The sequence below is a fragment of the Heterocephalus glaber genome, unplaced genomic scaffold (assembly GCF_053883595.1).
Source record: "Heterocephalus glaber isolate CG9 unplaced genomic scaffold, H.glaber_assembly_v1.0 deba00001442, whole genome shotgun sequence".
NCBI classification, from domain to species: domain Eukaryota; kingdom Metazoa; phylum Chordata; class Mammalia; order Rodentia; family Bathyergidae; genus Heterocephalus; species Heterocephalus glaber.
This window is the reverse complement of record NW_028258296.1, coordinates 33,090,511-33,109,149: the sequence shown is the minus strand read 5'-3', so window position 1 is coordinate 33,109,149 and position 18,639 is coordinate 33,090,511. Positions and strand designations below refer to the sequence as shown.

Sequence of the window (18,639 nt, the reverse complement as noted above, 5' to 3'; positions counted from 1 at the left end):
TCTGACATAATTTGTTACTGCAGCATAACCTAGCCTATACATATTAGCATATCATAGAATATCCAAAATTTTAAAGAGTATAAATTTATTAAAAATCATAGTTTATTTTAAATAAAATAACCATATTTACAAATAAAGGTTATTAAAATAATTCCAATTATCCTATACAAATGGACATAGATTAAAACAGATATGGAAATTATAAATATTGTGTATTTATGTATAGTCCTATGTACTATTAAAGGAAATAGCCTAAATTTTAAGTTTTTCCTTAAAATTCAAATCAAGATATTTAGAAGGACAAAATTCTGAATTCCCATCTCTTAATCCTTTAATTTTATTGGAACATCAGCTCAAAGCTACAAGTACTTATTGAATATCTATTCAGTACCCAATAATGTGTTATATTAAGTCAAAGTCAAAAGTATCAACTACAGGTGTAGTATGCTCAAAACTTAACCTTGTGATGAAGACTTAACCAAGATAGAACTAATATACATTAGTATATAAAGTTGTCCTGTTGAATGTACAAGCACAGTATTTTCATATGAGGAAATTCATATACTGTGGTAAAATCTCAGGCTAGATCTTCAGATGTCTAAATATGATAATCAAATCATATACTACTAGGTCTTTAAAATATCGTGTTTAATTTTGATTATAAAAGTAAGCTGTTGATCAACAAATGAATGGATAAAGGGAATATAGTATTTATACATGATGGAGTAGTATTTTGCCATAAAGAAGGATAAACTTGAGTCTTGTAGGAAAATATATGCATCTTGAGACCATAATGTTAAGTAAATTATTCCAGTTTAAATATCTCATGATATCTATCATATGAAAAACCTATTATATAAATAAAGTGCAAAACAAAACACAGATGATAGGAAAAAAGAGAGAGGAAAAAACTTATTGCAATTGAGAGTAGCCAATGTATCTAAAAGTGTACCTTGATTTAGTATAATTGTCTTAAGTGTTATATATATTATTTTAGCCTGTTAATGTGGCTGTTAATTTGTGTTTATGATAATTAACTTTATAAGGACTTATGAAATAAATAATGGAATCTGATGCTGGCCTAAAATGTTTTAAAAGAGGACGCAGAAAGGAAGGGAAAAAAGAATTTAGATATGTTAGGTACAGTACAATTTGTGCGCAATGAATGCAATCACTATGTGCTATAAACACGTACTACTAAAATTTTTAATTTTTTTCAAACAAAAACCTCATACTGTATAATTCCACTTAAGTAAAATTCAATAGCAGACAAAATGAATCTGTATTGTTATCAATTAGGGTGGCACTTTTAAAGTGAAGGGATGACTGTGACAGCAACAGAGGAGGAGCTTCTAGAGTTCCTGATTCATGAACAGGAAGTGGAAAATGTATGCACTTGGGGCTTAATGATTCTTGTATTTGTTTTTTGATAATAAATCATAATTTTAAATAAGAAAATAAGTTGCCAAGTTAGAACTATCACATAGAAACTTTAATAGTTCAGGAAGTACGACTTAGATCAAAGAATTTAAACTCCTGAAGGCCTAATTTTCTCAATGTTTTTGTAAAAATAAACATAGTCATATTTTGTAAGACTGATTTAAGAACAGAAGAAGAGAATATACACAATGCACTTAAAGCAATGTGCAGCACAATATAATCTCTTGAAAAACAGTCTATTTTTATTTTCAGTACCACTATGTAGTTTTACTAGAACAAAACATACAATTTCAAGGTTGGTTACTGCCCAGTATCATAAAACTAATTCATAATATACTTTAGCAAAATGGTCTTAAATATGTCAAGTATCCCATGAGACATATGAAAATATGTGGAAAATGTGTTCAGAAAGGTAATTGATGTTTGATTTTCCAACCAGAGAGTCTCTTACACTTTTTGACCTCACCTCATACCTGGCACCTTCCACATGCCTCCTCTTCCATTCACCTTATCCTGAATGGCTATGAATTTCTGGCTATGAATTTGTTGTACCTTTCATGGCTTCAGTGACTGTCCATCCAATTAGACCAGTCGATGACAAAAAGGTCAGAACTACAAATTGTCAGTACATGGTGTTTGTAGAGCAAGGGCCCAGATGAGGCTTAGGAATGAGAAACAGGGTGTGTCTTCATGGGATGTGGTCAGTGAACTCAAGGGGATGTTGGGTAAAGGGGAAAATGAAGAGAGAATGAGTGGGAATTTAAGAATTATGGGGATTGTGACATTTATTCTCCCATGTAAAATAGTGTTCTACTTCCTTCTATTCCCTCCAGCATTACTGAACCTATGAGTCACTTACATTTGTATTACATGTGATGTCGGTACCAACCAAGTTCAGGATTTAGAGAAAGCTACTGACAAGGGGAATTATTGGGAGAAGTTTCATGGAGAGGTGGAAGGAATGCATTAAATAATTTAAAGGACTGGATTTGGTATAGATAAAAATGGACATAATCCAAATAAAGGCATAAGCATGAGAAAGTGAAGACTGAGCTGAAGGAGACTGGTTTTCGCTTGGGGGTAATGAGGATACTGCATTAACTTTGTTCTTTTAAGTCTGTCTGTTCTCCTCTAGGATTGTCAACACCATGGTAATTGAGAACAGAAATAGCTGTTTTTTGACAAATGGGCCTGACCACAAAGAAATGAGTTTGAGAGCAGTGACACAGCTCACACGTGTTATAAACAATCGTCTTCAGCAAGTAAAGCTACCCAACTGTGCCATACTCAGACGGATGACCTTGGGGTGAAAGGTTCCATTATCACAACATTTTTGATTACCAAGCCTCTCTGAATGTGAAACTCTTTTCTTTAATATTCTACAGTGTATTTATTTTCATAGCTATAAAGTCATACTGAGATTTGCAGTGATATTTACTACTACATTGCCGAGTATTTTAACTGATGTTAGTTCAAATCAATTCTGGAGAAACTTTCCAGCCAAGGGAATTGCAAGCTAACTGGTTGACATTGGAGGTCAAATACTCCAGGGTATGGGTCTCAAATCACTTAATTCTTCACAGCAAATTAGAAATGCGACTCCAGCTGGTGCCAAAAAATAAGACAGACTTGCTGTATAGGGACAAGCTGCTGCTTGGATTTTGAGTCTTTTTATTCCTAAAATATAAAATATGAGACTCGATTTTTGCCCCCACCTCATTCTTTCAGAGTAAAATATTTCTTAACAACAGCAAAAATCTGGGCACCTGATTTCAATACATAAATATTGCCAAGGTATAAAAATAAAATATGATTTAAACAGCAACCTGTAATCTCCTGTTGATGACCAGCTGTGCTTCCTATTAGTATTAATGGAAGTTACACAGGCATAATAAAAAGGAGGGGAAAATGCCACCTTATGCTTTTTGAACACCTTAACATTTTTACAGCAAGTGTGATTACAAGGGTTTACTTGAGCAGCAATTAAAGACTGATTGATTACTAAGTACAATTTGTATTCCAGACAACATGCAAATGGCAATGAAATTCTCAGATAAGGGATGTAATAAATTCTTCTCACATCAGAGAGAGAATCACATTTTTAAAACATGAAATATTTTCTTACATGTAGAAAAGAAGTTCACTCTAAGTTTTTAAAAATAATATATCTTCCCTTAAAATTACAAATCTTGCTTTCGTGTTAGAATAAATGCTATGATTTTTGTAAAATGTATTTTCCAGTTCACCTTTAGACTACCTTTTTCTTTCCATGATGACAAATGCTATGGATGAAAAACACAATATTCCATCACAAATCTGTTGACTTTGGCTATAGTCATGATTATAATTTTTTTCATCTTATTTTGACATTGCAGAAATAATATGTACTTTAAATTGAAAGGAAAGTGAAAGACTGATTTATTAAGTGTCTGTCATGTGCTGGACTCTATTCTAGGTATAGGCAATACATCAAAGAATAACAGTGCTATGACATAGTAAAATAAAGTGATAATAAGCAAGGGCACCAATATAGGTGATAATGTTAGTATGCATAGAGAATGAAATGATCAGGAGAAAGAGATGGACACCAACATATTTATGTGCCTGGGCATATGCAGGGGGAAATGATGCAAGGAAAGAAGTCAAAGTCTTTTCACTCAATGTTTTTTATGTATGCAATATAGTGCTCCAACACCACTGAATGGTTGACTTCTCCGTATCAGTATCATTTTGGTATTAACCCAAAGACAAAGAATAAGAAAAGTGAAGAAGTTAGAATGCTGGATAGAACCAGTCTGACTGATGTGCTATGAGCTGGAGAAGAATGGGGAGCAGATGAGATCCGAGATATAATAAGGTTCATGCCATTGTTACTGTTGTGGACGGTTTTAAGAAATGTGGGCTTTCCTTTCATCTTAATGAAAGGCTTTGATAGGTTTTTCTCAAGGGACTGTTATGATTGAAATGATTTTCAACCATTATTGGAATAGTATACATATGTTTAGGTGTATGTCATAAACCCAATGTACTTGGGAACCTGCATTTTTCCTGAGGAAAAATTGGCTGATACATCACGATTTTTACTTTTGTGCAACTGAATGTAAAAGAGCTAATAATCTTGATTGTGAATGTCAGAGAAACATGAAAGAAGAGGAAAGAGTTATGATACTTATAATAAAAAAATAAGGAAAACCTACTTTAGAAAATGTTTTCAGGCAGCTTGTTTTGGGAAGTCTGGGGAAAATGGTTGCTTATGTATTTGTGCAAATTTCTAGGTATAAAGACCTTCATGGTAATATTTTATCTTTGACACGGACAAGTTTTTTCTTATATTCAATTAAATTGTCTCATAATTTATTTAACCAATTTCCCGATTTCATGTTAATGTAGAAAACAATTGTTCACTCTTTTTATATTGAAAAACCTATTTAAACGTAATAATTCATTCAAACTTAGCTACCTTTACCCTCTATAGGCTAAATGATCCCATATTTTTCAATCATTTTCCATTTTTATCACATCAGTGAAATTTTTCCTACTCTAAGAACAATCTACTTTAAAGTATTACTTGTTTCTTGTATCAGTGCATCATATGAAGAGTTTAGAAATTTGTGTTCTATGTTTAGCAATCTATCTTAGTCAAATGAGATGAGAGAGATGACAGTCTTTAACATCTATATTTGTGTCAAAATCTGTGATAGAGGCTCATTAAGTAGGCATGGATATATATATATTTACTTTGAACGTAGCTGATACATATATATAGTCATATATGTAGTACATATTTTTATAATATACACGTTTGCTTCTTAATGTAGCACAGAAAAAAATCATGATTTAGATTTGATCGTTCTCCAAACATCAGGATTATTATGGGTCTAGACTAAACTGTAGTAACCTAGACTGCAGTAGAATAGAACAGTAAAATAGATTCTGTAGGGGAACACATTATTCTATTTCAAGGCAGAACAATAAAAAAGGTGCATTGAGTGAATGAAGCCTCAACAAAAATTCGGAATCTACTATCCATGAGTCTTGTGAAGATGTAGTGTTAACACTATTAAACTGAGCTTTCTTAACTATTTGATAACTAATATAAACGATATAATATGGGTTGTAGCAAAATGAGAACTCTAAAAATTTCTATCATTTTTCATGAACAAAATAGTGCACTTTATAAACCACACTGCTTTTAGAACAAATACAAAACTCATACATTTCTATTATTTTCTTAATAACTCCTACCTTAAAAAGGGAAATTAGGTGTTAGAAAATCCAATACAACACAAGTGTCATTCGTTTATCTTTAAATTCAGATTATTGTGATAACTAAATTGAAGATTATGTGTAATATCCTAAGCATACAGTAGGTGATTAGTAAAGTTGGCAAATTTTATTAGTGCTAAGTACAATTTATGATTAAGCATGTGGTTCAACAGAGGACACAGCACAGTAATTGATGGTGGTTATGGTCAGTACAGATGGGAACGTGGATCTGTCCATACCCTCTCGTCATTCATTATCCAGGACAACAAGTGTGGGCCAGGGAAATCTATCCCGCGAACAATAGTGCATGCCAAGATCCTAACCGCTCAATACAATCTCTCAGAAAGAAACATTTGGTGGCCTTTAAATAGAAAGTATGATGCCAAAAGAATGTTTTTGGTTCCACATTTTTAAAATCTGTAAATTGCAAATAGGCTGGAAAATCTTTCTTCCTGGAGAGATGTCTCATGTTTGGAAGGGGTCAGTGTCAACCCTGAAATACACTAATGTTCTATCCTAAGGGTGGTGCTGGGTTGGCTGGGAGAGGTGGGCAAAAGAACATCATAAATCTCTCAAGAAATAAACGTGTGTGTGCGTGAGTGTGCATTACACACAAGTGTGTGACACAGATGGCTAGAATAAATTATGGGATTCAAAAAGCAGTTCAATTTACTTAGTTTTAAAATTCATTTGGATATTTATCAAAGATCACATTGTGAAATGTATTTGTGCTGCTTAGAAGCAGCAATGGGTGAGCCTCCTCACCTCAAGAAAAAAAGAAATAAAAGGAATTATAAGTTCTTTCAATTGAAGCCGAAACCAAGATAGCTGAAATTATGAACTCAGAGATAAGTAATGTTGAGGAATATATTGATAAAGTATACTGAGAGTCTAAATATATATTTACACATACAGCCATTTATGTGTATACTCATCTCCTCCTCCACATAAAATAGCACACACTTGTAATACATTAGTACTTCTAAAGAATACTTTATGAACAGTTACTTTGTCAAGATACAAACTACCCGTCTCTCCCTTGAAATCTGCAGATTTGATGTAAATATGAAAAATAATTTGATAGAATTTCAAATAAATGGAGAAGAGAGTGTTCAGAGTATTTAAACAACAAAACTAATGAAGCTCTTTGAATGTGTTGAAGACAATAAATAAGAAAATGGAAATATTTTCAAATTTATTAAAATACAATAGATTATCAAATATTGCCAAGTGGGTTGTTAGGAATAAGAACAGGGAATATGTTTTAGAGTAAGTGTTTAGTTTAGAGCTGCTCTGATTGACAGGTATGATGAATTTCAATTTTTAAACATAAAAATATGCATTAAAGTGGATGCTTTTAGAAAAGTATACAAATATGTTGATTTTTAACCCATTTATTCATTCAATCAACACGTATTTAGAGTACATCTATTTGATTCTAGATATGCTATACACTGAGAGATTCAAAGATTAACAGGACATAGTCCTTGCCCTTGAATAATTCTGGGGGAGAAAAAACACAACTGTACAATGTTGATTATTAAATGCTAATAAAGAAGTTTGAAAGATGATATGAGACTTAAACATACCATCTGTTTCATGCATTTATTCACAAATATTTATTGGGCATGTACAGTATGCTAGGAACTGGTTCAAACAGTATCAATATAACAGTGAACAAAACAGTCTCAGAGAAATTATTCTAGTAGGAGATGGTAAACAATGAACAAACACATAATTACAAGTAGAGTAGCATTTGTATTATGTGCTATGGAAAAAATAAAGCAACAAAAGGGGGAGTGTGAACACAAGAATTGGGAGCTACAATTTAAATATAAAGGTAAGACTTTTTAGAGATGGTGACCTTAATGCCAGTGGTTGAAGGTGGTGAACAGCTAGCAACAATCACTGCATGCATAGTGACCAGCAAGTGGAAAAACTTGTTTGGATAAAGTTGTAGTGAAGAAAAATAGCAGGAATAGGGGAAATAAATGACTTTCTAGATTATACACATCTCATGATCCAGTGTAAGGACTTTTTCCTACTGAGTGAAATGGAAAGACATTGTGAGTTTGGAGCAAAAGTTTAAAATGTTACTGTTTTACAAATTAAATACATCAGTACATTCTAATAATTATTTTGTATTAGGACATTATTTGAACATTCAAATTACTTTGTACAGTTAAAGTAATTAGAAAGTAGTTCTCTTTATTTGCCAGTTTTTAAAATTCTTAAATCATTTCCTTTAAAGATTGTGATATTGGTAGTTATTGTGCATAAAATAGAATATTTTGATATTCAGCTTTTCACAAAAAAAAATTATATAAAAGTGGCACACTAATACATGCCAGGCATTGGAGCAGAAGTAATACAACTTTTATACACATGCACACACAAATGTATAAAGTATATATATTGGTGCATTTGCTTATAATGCAATGGAGTTTTTCAACTAATTTTTACTTTTTTTCTAAGATGAATATGAGTTGCTTATTTGCCCGTGTGTATTTATAAATTATGTTATTTGATTTATTGACATATAGTTTGACATATAAAGATATACACACACACACACACATATATATATATATATCTGTTGTGTCTTTACAACTTCAGACCTCATTTGTAATAACCACATAAAGATGAATTATATGGATGTGTCACAGTTATTAATCAGTCATCTGTTGAAATTCATGTATATTTTTGCCTTATTTTTATATGAACAACTTTGGAATGAATCATATTTTTGGGTAAATTTTATAGAAAAGAATATTTGCTTTCTTTGTCATGTTTGCTATATAAAGAGAATGTACATATTTAAGTTTGACTATTGCTTTGGTCTCAATGTTTGTGTATTTCCCCCACTTCCATGTTGAAACTTAATCCACAATGTGATGATATCAAGGAATCAGGGCTTTGCATGGTGACTAGATCATGTAGACTGAGCTCTCATGAATACAGTCAATGCCCTTATAAAAAGACCAGGCTATAGCTGGAATGTTCCAATTACGAACCAGAGAACAGGCCTTCAAAGAACATGGTATCTTCCAGTGGCTTCATCTTAGGCTTCCCAGCCTTCAGAACTGTGAGAAATATATTTTGTTGTTCATAAGAGACTCAGGTTCTGGCATTTTGTTATAACAGGTGAAATAGACTAAGACAGCTGAACTGCTTACCTATCATGGTACCAAGTTTATATTCATTATAAAATCTTATTAGCCTCTTTAATTTCCTACATCTCAATCAACGCTAAAACAATCTTCACCAGTCTGATATGTTGAAAACCATTTATAATAATTTTGGGGCATTACTAGTTATTTAATTTTTACATTTTTATTAACCGCTTGCATTTCTTTATTGTGTATTGCCCTTTATCTATTATATATTACTAGAAATCTTTTCACTTAGGCTTTGTATACTCTGTCATGCTTAGAGAATAGTAATTAATATTCATTTGCAATAGAATTTTAAAAGAAATAATTACTCTGAACTGTATATGACCCTACTATGTACTATATACTATTAGATGCAGAAAATTAAAAGATTAAATCCACTCAAGACCATCAAGGACTTTAGTGCAGGACTGGCGGATATCATGAAAACAAGCTACAGAACATCATCACATTCACTTTTCACATGATTAAAAATGGGTGATTATAGTTTCATAATGGAAAACAGAAAGTCATTGATTGAGAGACAGAAATACTTCTGGGTTAGGTTTTTCTTTTTTCCTCTGATTTTATAAAAGAGATTGGCTTTTTAAGTGCTACAGCATGCTAAGTAACAATGGTATTGGTATATGATACAAATTCACTGTGTTAGTTTCTAATAATAATTAGGATTATTACCCAGGCTAGTAAGTGCATGAAATGACTTAGTCAATGCCCAGAAATCACTTGCCTTGGTTGATGCTCCTGCATTCAACCAACTGAGTATATGAATGTGCAACTACATATGCATTGAAATCAAAGTAATCCTCTGAAACACATTTTTCATAATGTAATTTGTTTGCTTTAAAAATGGCTTCCTGTTTCTCATGGGATAGACTGCAAAACCCTAAACTATGAAACACTATATGGCTTGCTTACCTCTCTAGCTTTACCCTGGGTCACGCTCCTATTAATTGCCTGGACCTCAACCGCCAGGGCCTTTTGTCTTTTTTATCAGGGTACCTCTAAGCATGAGGCCTCTGCAGCTTACAACCCTTGCTCTAATACTTTTAATTGCCTCATTTTTGTCCTTTAGATCAGCAGCAAGGTTATTATCTCAAGGACTCCTTCAGTGAATTCCCAGGTACCTCTACTATAACAACTCTCTATTTTCCTTAATACTGTTATTAACAGTAAATATTATGTTTTGTGTGAGATTACTTGGCAAATATGCATCTTCATAACTCATCTACTAGCTGCATGAGCACTGAGTTTACTTCTAATTTGCTCACCATGGTAGCTTGAGGGTTTTTTGCTATTCCTATGGTATGTTAGGCACACAATAACTTGTGATGAAAACGAATGATCAAATACAGAAGTATCTCAGAACACAAAAACAAATGAAGAGATTTTATGGAGTCAATTTTATGTTCAAGCATGAGGATAATCAAGCACATTTTACATGTAGTATATTCAATTCGTTAAATAAAATACAGTGGCAACAACACAGCTTAGGTTCTTTCGGAGACTGGCTCTAAAATAGAAAGGTGCGTGCAGAAAGTTTATTTATTCCTAATAGCTGTTGGATGAGGACTGGGGGTGTAGGTAGAGGGATAAAGCAGGATGGACAGAGGGGGAAGTTGAGGCCTATTGAAGTCCCAACAAATGTCTCAGTTGATCCCTCAAAGGACCTCAGAATTTAGGATAGTCCAACAAAGAAGTATTGAATTGAGGCACAGGCCAGGGCTTTCATACACTTACATCAACTAATCAATAGATATCTGCTACCCCGTGAAGAGGCATGAATTTGGGCGGATGCCTGTGTTTAGCTGGAGACAGTTTTTGAGGCTCTCAGCAGAACACTGTCAACCATCAACATTTCCAATAGCTGAGGACATCAGTTCCTCCAGATTAAATGTGTTGGGTTGAGGGGGGTAGGTGCAGATCTGTGAGGTAGATCCACTACAGACGACCAAAGGGAACAATGAATAATTTATAGCAAAGTTTTGTCTCAATCACAGACACAAATGAACTTGTCACTTTAAAACTGACATTCCAGGAAGAAAATAAAGAAACTGCTTTAAATGTCGGCTGCTGTATTTATGAATATCTCTGAAGATGAGAGGACAAGTAATAAGACCAAGAAAAACGCCTGTAAAATATGAGGGAAATTCTTTCAGGGAATTATCTTTCTGGGAGATATTTTCCCCCTCACTAAGTTAGACAAAGTGACAAACCTTTCACTGACACTGAATTTTACCCAAAATTGTTCATATTGTTCAAAGGTAATCATGCATCCACTGCATTTTTCAAAATCTGAGAACTGGAGAAGTATATCTTTAATTTTTAATACTTAACTTATATTAAAAAGAGCTTTTCAACTTACAAAATACTACTGATACATTTTCTGTCACAATAACCTCATTCATTAAATCACATAAACCATTGAGTGGTAATATGTGGTGTTGAGCAAGTAGCTAAAGATCTACTGGAGCTAAAGATTATTGGATAAGGCCTTTATTGCCCCCTGAAGTATTCCTGAAGCCCATCACAGTGCCTGAAACAACAGCACTTAATAAATAATTGTGGAGTAAATTTCTGCAAGGTATTTGCAGTTCTGCCTTATCTGTGCTTTGTACAGCACTTACAAAATATATGGTTCTATGTATTTGGATAACTTTTCCCAGTATATTACAGAAAATTAAGTAGTATTGACTTAAGTTTTTCTTGAGCAGGAATACTGAAAGTATTTGGACCAAACTTCTTTTTAGTCATTATCCTTCTGATCAGTTGAGATACAATAATTTGACCTTAGAAAATCAGATGGAGGAAATAATTTGTCTTGTGATCAACTGAAGTCTTTGTCTTTTGGGTAGTAAATCATCTTCCAAAATGTGTCCAAAAAACTTTCCTAATGCTAGAATACAACAGATAAATAAAGGTATATGGAAATCTGAATTTCTACTGTTTCTAAATATTGAAAAACTTTTGAGACATGAAATTAAAGATGATTCATAAACCTTACTTCTAACTATGGTAATAATAATATCATTCGTGTACTGTAAACTATTACATTGAGAGATGAGCTGTGTTACCAAAGACTACAAAAAATTAATGTGGAACACCTGATATTTGACTGTGCTTCCAGATGGAGGGACAGCTTGACAAATGCCATCATAATTTACAACTTTTAAAAAGTGTGGTGTGAATGCATTTGCAATAAGCTTTAAACAGCTTGGATTATTTACAGGTACAACTGTGTTTAATGTGGAATTTCAATGGATTTAAAATATTATTAGATTCAATCACTGATCACTGAATATAGGTGTGGGATGTGAGCAATGTGATTAGATGCCTTAATTAAATAGCTCAGAACAGGACCTATCTGTTTGGTGAAGCTGGGGCATGGTAAAAGAGCATTTGAATTTTATATTTGGTTATTGACTGTCACTCATTAAGATTCTACCTTTAGAAACACAGCATATTTTGGTTTTATCCCACTGTGCTGGTTTAGGAGAACAATAATCACAGAGAGGTAATATAGAAACACAGTATATAAGTCTTAGGAATAACTTAGATGCTTATACCCATAAAACAAATAAGGTATTAATTGCTAAGATTTACATTATAGTGTAACTTGAAAGAACACACACATCTATATCACTGGAAGTAGGAAAAGGAATATTGAAATTTACTAAGTAAATTGGAGAAGGGATAATATACATTATAATCATACACAGCATATATATTGTATATGTAAATAATTCCTCTTTCAAGTTGATATTTACAGTATCCATTAGCTCATATCTCTCTCTCTCTCTCTCACACACACACACACACACACACACACACACACACACAGACATGGTATAAATCCTTCAAAGACTCATTTCAGTAAGAATATAATATAAACTCCTTAGTGATGTTGGAATAACCTGCTAAATTCTCTTCTTCAACCTTCACTTAGGACATTTTTGCCCTGACTCATGTTCCAACCCCCAAATAATCTCATCCTCCAAACCTGTTTTTTCTTTTGCAAACTGTCTTCCACCTGTGCTCCCTTCCACTCACCCTTTCAATCTCAGAGACCTTCTCTGAGTCCTCCTACGACCAACAAAAAATTAGACCCATCTTAGCTGTGTTCTAGCTTGTAATACTCTACTTTTTTCTTGGTAGATCTGTCACTTTTTGGTTGCATATTTATTCGAAATGAGTTGTTTTAATATATTTCACCTGTTTAGAGTACACACTACAGAAAGAGGTCTGTGTCTGATTTGATTTTGTACTGGATACTCAGTGCCTAGCCTAGGAAGGAAACATAAAAGACCAAGAATATTCGGTGACTGAATGAACAGAGTAACCCCTCAGTTTGTTTAATGCACTAAGCAGTTCCTTTTAGGAACTTTAGTTTCACTTTACCATGTGTTATTCACAATGTTCTTCTAAGCGTTTCACTTAGTCACATTATCTGTCAATGAATTTCTAGTTAAAACATGTCAAATTTCAGGAAGTAATGTTCCAAAATCAGGTGTTTCTGCATCTCCCTGTAACAAGACCTTTTTTACCTTCAAAGTCACCTATATCCTTTGGTAGATACACACACACACACACAAATACATATATATAAAACATGTATTTGTATTTTGAAAATGAGTAAAAGTGAAAGAGGAGTGATTTCACTCTGTGATATTGTGTGACATAGCCAATTAATACTTGAAATCTCAACCCCGCCTAGAGAGGAAGTAAGAGAAGTTGGAAGTCCAGTAATTTGGACCATGATGGATGATGCAGTGAAATGCAGCAATGAAAAGCGACCCCAGATCTTTTCAAGACATTGATTCCTTAGAGCTTGGAGAAGTATCACATGAGGGTGTGAGGAAAAAAATAAAAGCCAAGCATATTTAAAGATTACTACTTAACATACTGATTCCACATAATAATGTTATTTGATTCAAGAAAAATGTAACCCATCCTTTGTAAAATCTAGTTTCTGGAGGGTATCTGATGGCTTTTCAGAGATGCCTTCTTCAGCCAATCAAGGAACACACACTCATTTTTCTGAACACACACCATAGTAATTCTGTCCATTTCTGCTTGTAGCTGTCAGTCAGGCGTCATATTTTGTTTTCTCACTTCCTTTGACTCTCATCTCAGTGACACTGATGTGTGTTCTTGAAGATTGTATCCTGAGAACCTAACACAGTGTCGGCACACTGAAGATGCTAAGTATGCACTGAGTAAAAGCATAAATGAACTAATAATAACAGGGGAAAAATTTGACTTCAAGGTGATCATGATCCACCAAGAGGACAAGGTGCCATCAATGCCTTCACAGAAGTAGAAAGCATGATGTAAGAACAGAGGAAGATGCACCTGACTGAGACAGAAAAAGAGGTTTGGAGTACAAATGTCTTCAGAGATGAGGTGAACGTTTTCTGCTTTGGGACTACCTCTAAATGAAATCCCTCCCCTTTTCGCAGCAACTTGTAGCTCAGAACATAAAGAACTCTTCAAAAAGGCCCACATTTTTATATCAGTACTTTTTCCCCCTTTTTAAGCAGCCATGGAATGTAGTGTCCTGCAGAACGCAGCCTCCACCGTTTGCCCTCCACAGCACTTACTATCCGCGGCTGGGGCTGTGGACACCAGCGTTCGCCTCTTCCCGCCCCTGGGGATGATGACCCGTGCAGTAGAATCCTCCCTGGCACCCCCAAGCCCTGCCCGCGGACTTGCTGGCTGGAGGAAGCTCTCCTTCAGCCTTGGGGAGTTCCACTTGCCTTTATGACAATGTTTCTGCACCTCGCAATGTTCACGGGAGAAAATAAGCAACTGTGCTGCTTTGGCGCAGACTGTTTTTCCCTTGAATCCTGGCGATCCCTCACATCTAGCCCTCTTCCACCAGCTCAGCCGGCACTGCGCAGCTCAGAGGGCAAAGGCCACCTTGTAGCGCGAGCACGCTCTCCTACCTGCGCAGGAAAAACACCCTGGGCCCCAGGACTAGAGTTTAGCCCGGCCTCGCGGACGAACACGCAGCTCCGCCGGGGGCGTGGCCTCCCGTCCGCCCTACGCCCCGCCCCCGCGGGGGCCCGCCCGCCCCCGCGCGGCCAGCCGTAGTTTACCACAGAATCTCCGCCCGTGCTCCAGTAAGCGGTCCTCTCGGAGTCTCGTAGCCAGAGAACCTGGGAGGGGTTATCTGTACCAGACGCCCGCCTGAAGGCACAGCCATGGCCCCCGTGCTTAGCAAGGACGCGCCAGACATCGAGGTAACTACCGACCGCGTGCCGGCTCCGGGCCGAAGGTTCCGCGCGGGCCGCGCCGCAGAGTGGGAGAGACGGGAAACTTTGTCTCCCTCGGCGTGCGCGCCGGGGTGGGCCGGGGGCGAAGTGGGGGCCGCCGCGACTGCAGGGGGTGCCCTTTGCGAGGGACCTGTGTGTTTTCCTCAGAGGGGCTGTGGGAAAGTCCGAGGGCCGTGACTGAAGACGCTCTGGAGTTCGCGGGGGTGGACTGAAGGGAACGGGGCGCCTCTTTCCTACCCGTTCCACGCCGAACTTCCGCATCGGTCCCCTGGGTGTCTTTTTGGGACACCTGTCCACTGCCACCCACCTCCAATAGCTGAATCCTACTGTTTGCAAAGGCATAGAAATAAAAGATCTGTGTGTCAGCTGTAGTAGTCTCCGCCAGCCACAGTATTGATTATGAAATAATTTAACAGGGGAGAATGGAGCAAAGTATTGAGAACGTAAAAAATGCAGTGCCTTCAGAAAGATGCAAGTGAACTGGATTTTTCTTACCTCTCAGTTTTTGATTCCCTCTTGCAGCCCGCGCCTGTAAAAATGTCATCTGTCTTTATCTGAATATGGTCCTCTCTGAAATGACATTGCTGTTTCCTTTAAGTTCTTCCTAGTACGTTAATGAATGCTGTGAGAAGGATTGAATTATAAACAGTGGTTTTAGACATACTAACCCAAAGTCAGCACGTCTCAATTAATGCAAACTACTTTTTAGTCTTACTTTGTTTGGGGTTTTTCTTTAAGTCTCTTTCTCTGGTAGAGGGGTGTGTGTGTGTGTGTGTGTGTGTTTAGCCGTAATACAACTTTCTCAGTTGACAGGTTTAAATAAAAGTTTAAAGCCACCTGTTTGCAGGGTAGATGTTTCTGCCACATTTTGCCTTTGTTACTGATCGAAGAGACTTTGTACTCTCTTGGAAGGACAGTAGTGTTTTCTCCAGACTCCATAATTTAATTTGAAAAATCTGTTTTAATAAAAAGCCAAAGTATAGCATGTGGACCTCTGTGATTAGTTTAGTTGTTATTTTTTCTGTGGATAGTTTACTTTTTTGATATTGATCAACATGATTGATTTATTGAAATTTCATTTTTGTACAGAGTAAATGATTATATTTGATTTTGATCATATTTCTTTTGGTCCTTGTGACTTCCCTTCAACCAAATCTTTTTTTTTTTTAAATTCAGTCAAATAGCAAACTTTTTACAGAATTCAAGCAGTACTGATTTCAGATCAGAGTGTCAGTATGGATGACATTTGACATTCTACTTAACGTCAGGATGGTGGTATGTACTTACTTGAGATATAGAGGTATCTCTCTTAGAATTTGAATTTGAAGTCAGTTCTTACACACACATTCTTGTGAAGAAAAAGATGCCACTGAAAAATTAAATGTCCAGCTTAATTTCATATGTTGTTTTAACCAAGAACATTTGAGAAGTATAATCCTTCCACTATCACTGTACTCACCTCATTCTTATCTTAGTCTTTTGGAGAGTCTGCTTTATCATGTGAAATGGTGGTTTTCAAACTCTCTCAGCTCTTATGTTGTTCATATATGCAATACACTCTAATTAGTTACATCTTTCACCACGCACAATACTTTATTTTTCCTTAAAAGTGATACCTATGATTCATGAGCTAAAATACCATGAAAGAGCATGAAATTAATCATTAAAATATAATGCAGTGAGGAAAAATACATTAAGCCTAGGAGAACACACTCAAGCCTAAATATGTCATATTGCTTTGTCAAAGTTCATTTTTGTGTTGAAGAATCAGAATGAATTATGAATGTTCGGTTTTCTATCAAATTAAAATGCTTTACTTTGACAGATTGATTAAAACCATTGTATAGAGCTTGATCTGAGTATGGTCATTGTTTTATTTTTCAGATACATGGAGAAGCAAGCAATCTTTTAAAATTTATTGGTATAGCCAGGGATTTAGCTCAGTGGCACCGTGCCTGCCTCGCAAGCGCAAGGCCATGAGTTTTATCCCTGGTACTGCAAAAAAAACCCCAAATTATTAGTGTGAAGAGATAATAAATGTGATATCAACACATTAAGTATATGATAAATGGGAAAAGAACAGAACATGAGGGTAACAACTCATTCTAATTATGATTTAATTGTTCCTGAGAGCTGTGTACAGAATCTTAGATTTCAATGAAGCAGCCAGAAAGTATATATTTTTGTTTCAGGAGAGAAAAGTTATTGAGGTATTGCTTTGTGTGCTCATTCTTAATTTCTAGACTCAATCCAATATCACATCATGATTGGAAGGGTTGGAAACATGGAGAAAAATCAAGTCACTAGATTTCAAAGCTGAAATATCCTGGGGTGCAGGATAGCCAAAGATAAGCAATACTTGCTAAAAGTACTAGTGTATAAAAATTCTTATAAACGTAGTAATGGTAGAAATTGCATGAGAAGTCAAGTCCTTTTATTTCACAAACACATTAGTGTGGTTTAGAGCCTGGCCTTAGGGGCCAGCAGTGTGAAATTGAGGTATAGCCACATCCCTTTTAGCTGTGTAACTTTGGGCATGTTACCTAGTTTGTCTAAACTGTACTTGCATAATCAAGTAATGAAAACAGTGATAGTGAGGATAATGCACAGATGTCACAAGGTGACACCTTGTAAGGAAAAAGGACAAGCATATTAAAAATGTATAGATTAAAAAAATTCTCATCCTGAGGACAGTCACTGTCAGCGAAATAATTAGTAGTCTAAAATTCATTAACAGGATCTGTATGCTTTTAAATGTTACTTTACTTGTAGTCTTCCAGTTTCCGATGTATTATATCTTTGTCAAGGTTGCATTTTGAATGCAAATTCTCCTGGAAAGGTTTCAAAGAAGGTGAGTATTGGATACTGGTCACTTTCCCTGACCTCAGCTGTAGCTTCACAGTACGCCTTCATTTACATTGACTTGCTAGCCAATACAATGTCAATACCTTCACATTTAAAACCGAGTCAGAATGATTTTCAAGAGTTCACTTTTGTTCATTACCTTGATCCCTCCCACCAACAAGCATAATTGAGAATAGACTATAAAACTATGTAGTTAAAGTGAATACATCTATAGCAAGTGTTTAACTATTTGAAATCTAGAGATTTTGGCAGTGAATTGCTGCTCTACTGCCCTCATTGTCATAAGCAGAAGTCTTGACTAATACTACATTACTAACTTAATGAATGTTAAGGTGTTGCAAGCATAGTTCAAATTTACCCTGAATAAAAAGAGGATTCTAGTCCATAGTCCACATAATCAAATGCATTTTGAGTCAATTAGAAACTGCTTCTGAATAATGGATATATGACTTCTTTTCAGAAAATAATTAAGAAATCATTGTACTTATTAGTTAAGAAAATGAGATAAAAAGCATGAATTTGGAAAATGAAAGCATAATGGAAATGACTTGGACAAAGGAAATTTTAAGGAAAATTTGAACTTATGAAAGACATGGATATAAATGGAAAGGAATGGCAAAAAA

The 18,639-nt window shown here is 35.3% G+C and overlaps 1 protein-coding gene across 7 annotated transcripts in view; it reads left to right on the top strand.

Moving 5' to 3' along the window:
* The first annotated feature begins 14,939 nt into the window (after positions 1-14,939).
* Dpyd (dihydropyrimidine dehydrogenase) overlaps positions 14,940-18,639 on the top strand; it is a 901,729-nt gene continuing 898,029 nt past the window's right edge. For 5 of the 7 annotated variants that reach the window (XM_087212682.1, XM_087212683.1, XM_087212680.1 and 2 more), the window contains exon 1: positions 14,940-15,118. In XM_087212682.1, coding sequence (XP_087068808.1) covers positions 15,080-15,118 — 39 coding nt within the window. In that variant the 5' untranslated portion in view covers positions 14,940-15,079. The remainder of the gene's footprint in view (positions 15,119-18,639) is intronic. The other 2 variants (XM_087212678.1, XM_087212679.1) reach the window with 2 other exon arrangements.